Here is a 7,258-nt window from a genome sequence, read left to right on the forward strand (position 1 = left end):
CGTTGTTTCCATCTTTTGGCTATTGTAAATAGTGCTGTGATGAACATGGGTGTGCATATATCTGTTCTTGTCATGGCTGTCACTTCTTTAGAGTATATACCTAGTAATGGAATGGCTGGGTCAAATTGTAAAATGTCTTTTTACTACAGAGTAATAAGCCTGGGTGATCTTGGGGAAGAAAAGGCTCTAGCTGTGCCTTATTCTAGCTGAATGAGGCTACTTCTGGGGCTGGACACACACTTTCAATTGGCCAAAGCACTGGGCAGATTCCAGGGGTGAAAACCTCTGCTGTTACTCTGGCTCATAGTAAGTGCTCAATAAATATCTCTTGTATGAATGAATGAAGGGTCTGTCTACGAAAAGTACAGAAAGTGCCTGAAGCCCCTTTTGCCCTCTGGCTAGTCTGGCCAGGAGAGTTGTCAATTTCCTGTGCAGCCTTAGCTCAGGCCTAACCATGCCCAAAAGAAGCCAAGGTTGACAATGAGCCCCCTGTCAGGTCAGGAAGGGAGAAGCCACAGATGGGAGTCAGTACCTGGCATACAGACCGCCTCTCAGGACTGAGCACCTCTCTTTTATTTACAGAAAACCGGCCCGTCATGAAGAGCCTGACCTTGCCAGCCCTCTCCCTACCCATGAAGTTGGTGAGCCTGGAGGAAGCTCAGGCCCGGAGCCTAGCTACCAATCATCCTGCTCGGAAGGAAAGGAGGGAGAACAGCCTGCCTGAAATTGTCCCCCCCATGGGCACCCTCTTCCACACAGTCCTTGAATTACCTGACAGCAAGTGAGTAACATCCTTTCAAATCTGGAGAAATGTTTGGGTGAGGGGAACAGAAGAGAAGAAGTATAGTCTTAGGGTCATGATGGCAGCAGGGGTTGGGGATGAGGGAAGGTGGTCTGGGTTGAGTGTAAGGAAACATTCCAAAGAGAACGGGGTTGTCCCCACAATTCTCATCAGTAGTTGATGCCTTCACTCACTGACCCTAAAGTTATCAAGACCCCCATCTCCCACCAGTGATCTCTAGCACTACCATGGGGGTGGTGGTCCTAGGGGTCAGGAGCCATGACCCTTACTCCTTAGTTTAGGAAAAATAGGCTTAAAGTTTTTAAAATTAAGTTTCCTAAAAACGAAAACTCAACCTCTTCACCCTGCTTCTGCCCTCATGTGACATTATGAAAGGACAAGTACAAAGAGCACATTCTAGGCTGAGAGCTCTGGGCAGGCAGCAGTAGTGGGCAACCATTCCTGGCCTCCTTTCCTCCTCTCACACCTGTCACAGGCCTCCCTCCCCTCTACAAACAAAAATAGTTTATTTCCTCATTTCTCCCTTTTACTTCCTCTATTGCAACTCTGGTCTCTACCACTCACACCCCACTGTAGAAGACAGCCACTGAAGCAGGAATTCTAATTCTAGGCAAAGAGTAGTTGAGGAGCTAAAAGGCAGTCTTTTCACTGGAGAATGTCATTTCTGCTGTTGAGTCCGTGAAAAGAGGTATGAAAACAGGTGCCCCAAACCTCTTGTCAGGGTTTTCCCCAAAATGGCAGGACTCTTTCCCTTTGGGAAAGACACAAGGAGAGCTGCCACATACCACACCTGCAGGAGGTGCCAGTCACACTGCAAGCAATGGGTGTGGCACACTTGGAACACAGCTGGCAAGGAGTCCCTCCATCTCCTGGATGCATACATCATGCTCTCTCCTGACTTGAGTCCCACTGTTCCTCCCCCTAAATCCTTGGAGGATAAAACTTCTACCCAGGGATCAGGGAGAAGGGTCTTGCAGAAGTACCAACAAGTATATTTTCTCTGTGCTTTCAACCACACCAGGGTGGACCACATCCAAAGATATGTTACCTGGTAAAATATATCCCAAGGCCCAGGTGTGAAATAAGCCATGCCAGGTACAAAAGAAACCACTACCAAGTGTTGCAGCTTTCTATCTGGTTGATCATAAAAACATGCTAGGCTTGAGACCTGAATGTTCTGTGAAAACATCTTGAGCCTTACAGAGAAAAGGTCTTCTGTGGAACCCACAGGTTGCAGGCTTGAGGGTTTCCTCCTGGAACTTCATGAAGTCCCAAGGCTGGGCCAAACCAGAACAGGGCAAAGCCTCTACAGTGACCTCTGGTGGTGCCAGACTCCCCTGCACCCTCCCAACTAGGCTTCACACCTGGTTCCCCAGCTCCTACTGAAGCAGCCTGTCATGATGCATCAGGAAAATGAATGCAAAGCCAGACACGCTACCCTCTGTGTTTCTCTGCAGTGACTATTGACCACACTCAGTTGACAGACTACAATTCTCCCTATCCCCACCTGCCTCTCTTCATCCCTGTGGGGCCCATCAAAAGTAGAAAAGGGCAACCCGTCATTTCCAGGTTGCTTTCTTAGCCAACTTGTTCAGTCTGTGAAAGACTTTACCAGCCCTTTCCTCACCTATGGATGTCCCAGCAATGTGGCCACAGTTCAGGAAGCATAACAGGACTGTGATCTATGTTCATTAGTGGTAAATAAATAATAGGTATTTTTTAAAAACCCAGGACTAAGATGCTTACCAGAATCCCCTCCAAGGAAATTGTAACCTTTGAGTCTCCCACCCATCTCTAGCTCTCTCTGCTTCCCCTTTACCCTCCCACTCACACCATTTTTAACAGCACACCTCTGCTCCTTGCTTTAGAGAATATGGCCCTTGCTGTGATTTATGAAGGAGCTCTGGTGGTGTAGCGGTTAAAGCATCTGGCTGCTAACTAAAAGGTTGGTGATTTGAACCCACCAGCTGCTCCACAGAAGAAAGATGAGGCAATCTGCTTCTGTAAGGATTTATAGCCTTGGAAACCCAATGGCGGTTGCTGTGAGTCAGAATCAACTCAATTGCAGTGAGTTTGGTTTGGTTTTCTGTTTAGCTTGGTCATCAAGGGTGTCCTCAGATAGGGTGAAACTTAAGTTCCTCTTGGATTTTAGAGAGGAATTTCCTGACATGTCAGAGCCATTCATAACTAAGAATACAATTAGAATATTCTTTCTCAATTTAAAAGTTCCAACAAAATGACTAGTTGCCAAACTAACCCCTAATGGCTTGAACTCCTTTAGAAGAAAGCTCTCCAGTAAGTCAAAGAAGTGGAAGTCAATATTTAACCTGGGACGTTCTGGATCAGACTCCAAATCAAAGCTGAGTAGAAATGGGAGTGTATTTGTAAGAGGACAGAGGCTGTCAGGTAAGAATCAGTAACAGTTGTTTTTAATGATTTTGTTTTTGTGTTTTGATCTGTTTCCTAAGTCTTTGGTTTGATTAAGTCAAACTCAGCCCTGAAAGAGGAACTTACAAATTAATTAGAGGCTCTTTTTCTTACTTTTTATTTTTATATCATTTTAGACTTACAAAAAAGTTATAAAATTAGTACACAGAGAACTCATATACCTTTCACACAGCTTCTCCTGATATTAACATCTTATATAACTATATTACAATTATCAAAGCTGGAAAATTATAGTGATGCAATACTATTAACTAATTTATAGATCTTATTCAGACTTCACTAATGTCTCCTAATGTCCTTTTTGGTCCAAGATCCAATCCAGAAACCCACATAACATTTTTTCATCATGTCTCCTTAATCTCCTCCAGTGTAGAAAAGTTCTTCAGTCTGTCTTTGTCCTTTTGTTGTTGTTAGGTGCTGTTGAGTAGTCTCCAACTCATAGCAACCCTATGTACAACAGAACGGGACACTGCCCAGTTCTGTGCCAGCTCCACAGTCCTTGCTGTACCTGAACCCATCATTGTAGCTACTGTGTCAATCTATCCTGTTGAGGGCCTTACCCTTTTTCATAGACGCCCTGACTTTACCAAGCATGATATCCTTCTCCAGGGAATGGTCCCTTCCTACAACATGACCAAAGTAGGTGAGATGAAGTCTGGCCATTCTCACTTCCAAGGAGCACTCTGGCTGCACTTCCTCCAGGACAAATTTGTTAGTTCTTTTAGCAGTCTGTGATACTTTCAGCATTCTTCGCCAGCACCACAACTCAAAAGCATCTTCGGTCTTCCTTGTTCATTGTCCAGCTCTCACATGCATATGAGGTGATTGAAAATACCAAGGCTTTTGTTAGGCACACCTTAGTCTTCAAGGAGATATCTTTGCTCTTCAGCACCTAAAAGAGGTCTTTCACAGCAGATTTGCCCAATACAATATGTCTGATATCCTGACTGCTGCTTCCATTGGTGTTCACTGTAGAAGCAATATGAAGTCTTTGACAACTTCAATCTTCTCTCCGTTTATCATGATGCTGCTTATTGGTCTAGTTGTGAGGATTTTTGTTTTCTTTTTATTGAGGTGCAATCCATACTGCAGACTACAGTCTTCAAAATTCATCAGTAAATGCTTCAAGTCATTCTCACTTTCAGCAAGCTAAGTTGTATTGTCAGCATATCACAGGTTGTTAATGAGTCTTCCTCCAATCCTAATGCCATGTTCTTCTTCATATCGTCCAGCTTCTTGGATTATTTGCTCAGTATACAGATTGAATAAGTATGGTGAAAGGATACAACCCTGACACACACCCTTCCTGATCTTAAACTGTGCAGTATCTCATTGTTCTGATTGAATGCTACCTTCCTAGTCTATGTATAAGTTGCTCGTGAGCACAGTTAAGTGTTCTGGAATTCCCATTCTTTGCAATATTATCCATAATTTGTTGTGATCCACACAGTTTAATGCCTTTGCATAGTCAATAAAACACAGGTAAGCATCTTTCTGGTATTCTTTGCTTACAGCCAAGATCCATCTGACATCAGCAATGATATCCCTTATTCCCCATCCTCTTCTGAATTCACCTTGGAAGTTCCCTGTCAGCATACTGCTGCAACCATTTTTTAATTATCTTCAGCAAAATTTTACTTGCATGTGATATTAATGATATTGTTCAGTAATTTCCACATTCTGTTGGATCACCTTTCTTTGGAATGGGCACAAATATGGATCTCTCCCAGTCAGTTGACTAGGTAGCTGTCTAGCTGTCTTCCAGATTTCTTGGCATAGATGAGTACGTGACTCTGGTGCTGCATCAATTTGTTGAAGCATCTCAATGGGTATTTCATCAATTCCTGGAGCCTTGTTTTTCACCAGTTCCTTCAGTGCAGCTTTGACTTCTTTCTTCAAAACCATTGGTTCTTGATCATATGCTGCCTCTTGAAATAGTTGAACATCAACCAATTCTTTTTTTGTACAGTGTGTATTCCTTCTATCTTCTTTTGATGTGTCCTGCATCATTCAATATTTTGCCCATAGAATCTTTCAGTATTGCAACTTGAGGCTTGAGTTTTTTCTTCAGTTCTTTCAGCTTGATAAATGCCAAGCATGTTCTTCCTTTTTGGTTTTCTAACTCCAGGTCTTTGCAAATTTCATTATAATAATTGATTCTCTTTTCTCAAGCTGCTCTTTGAAATCTTCTATTTAGCTCTTTTATCTTGTCATTTCTTTCATTCTCTTTAGCTAGTCTCCATTCAAGAGCAAGTTTCAGAGTCTCTTCTGACATCATTTTGGTCTTTTCTTCCTTTTCTGTCTGTTTAATGATGTTCTGCCTTCTTCATGGATGATGTTCTTGATGTCATCCCATAACTGGTTTGTTTTTTGATCATTGGTGTTCAGTCCATCCAATCTGTTCTTCAGATGGTCTCCAAATTCAGGTGGGATATAATCAAGATTGTATTTTAGCTGTCATGGATTTATTTTCATTTTCTTCAGCTTCAACTTGATCTTGCATATGAGCAATTGATGATGTGCTCCATAGTCAGCTCCTGGCCTTATTTTGGCTGAAGATATTGAGCTTCTCCATCACCTTTTCCACAGATGTAGTCAATCTGATTCTTGTATATTCCATCTGGCCCCATCCTTCTTCCCAGTCTGTCTTAGTCTGGAAGCTCTGCTGAATCCTATCCACCATGGGTAAACCTGTAGATATATGAAATACCAGTGACAGAGCCCTTAGACTCAGAGCAACATGCCAGCCACCACTGTACAACAAACTGACAGATGAGTGGTGGAGACTGGATATTGTTGTTGTTGTTGTTATGTGCCATCAAGTCATCTCCTACTCATAGCGACCCCTCCTTGGATTTCCAAGGCAGTATCACTACAGAAGTAGATTGCCCTATCTTCCTTCTGAGGAGTGGCTGGTGGGTTTGAGCTACCAACCTTCTAGTTAGCAGTCAAGTTAAATGGAGGAAAGACCTGAGTTATCAGGGATTTCATTTTACTTGGATCCACAATCAACACCCATGGAACCAGCAGTCAGGAAAGCAGATGTCATATTGTGCTGGGTAAATCTTATGCAAAAACACTCTTTAAATGTTAAAGAGCAAAGATGTCATTTTGAAGACTAAGGTGAACCTAACCCAAGCCATGGTATTTTCAATCACCTCATATGCATGTGAAAGTTGGACAATGAATGAGAAAGACCAAAGATGAGTCAATGCCTTTGAATTATGATGTTAATGAAGAATACCGAAAGTACCATGGACTGCCAGAAGAACAAACAAATCTGCCTTGGATGAAGTGCAGCTGGAATGCTCTTTGGAAGTGAGAATGGCCGAACTTTGTCACATCTACTTTGGTTGTGTTGTTAAAGGGACCATTCCCAGGAGAAGGACATCATGCTTGGTAAAGTAGAGGGTCTGCAAAAAATGAGAAGACTCTCAACAAGATGGGTAGACATAGTGGCTGCAACAATGGGCTCAAGTATAGCAAGGACTATGAGGCTGGCACAGGAGTGGGCAGTGTTTTGTTCTGTTGTACGTAGGGTCGCTATGAATGGGAGCTGACTCGATGGCACCTAACAACAACAACAACAACACGGAATTGTAAGCTTTCTTAGTCTGCTAGTGGTTCTTAGGACACATATGCTTAAGTGCAAGTATTTAAGAATGAAGTGTTAGAATACTGAAACTCACTTTCAAATGGTTCAGTGAGATGTGGGTAAGTAGGTAGATACAGATATTGGAATAGATAAAGCAAATGTATAGCGAAATGTTGAAAATTATTGATGCTAGATGTTAGGTTTAGAGATACTCAATTTTTTTTGAAAGTTAGAATTTTTAATAATAAAGACTTTTGGGAGAAAAGGTTAATGCCTATAGGAAAATTAAGAGACAATATTTTAAAATATTTTTCTTGATGGACAGTTTTCTAGAAACACACCACTTACCTAAACTAACACAGACTGAAGTGAAAAATTTGAACAGGCCCATCACAAAAGAAGAAATTGAACAG

The 7,258-nt window shown here is 42.2% G+C and overlaps 1 protein-coding gene across 1 annotated transcript in view; it reads left to right on the forward strand.

Moving 5' to 3' along the window:
• ARHGAP31 (Rho GTPase activating protein 31) overlaps positions 1-7,258 on the forward strand; it is a 173,365-nt gene that overhangs the window by 130,359 nt on the left and 35,748 nt on the right. The window contains exons 7-8 of the mRNA XM_007943864.1: positions 583-781; positions 3,084-3,208. Of these exons, the coding sequence (XP_007942055.1) occupies positions 583-781; positions 3,084-3,208 (324 nt within the window). The remainder of the gene's footprint in view (positions 1-582; positions 782-3,083; positions 3,209-7,258) is intronic.

The sequence above is a fragment of the Orycteropus afer genome, unplaced genomic scaffold (genome assembly GCF_000298275.1).
Source record: "Orycteropus afer afer isolate SDZICR_OR568_19922 unplaced genomic scaffold, OryAfe1.0 scaffold00114, whole genome shotgun sequence".
Taxonomy (NCBI): Eukaryota; Metazoa; Chordata; class Mammalia; order Tubulidentata; family Orycteropodidae; genus Orycteropus; species Orycteropus afer.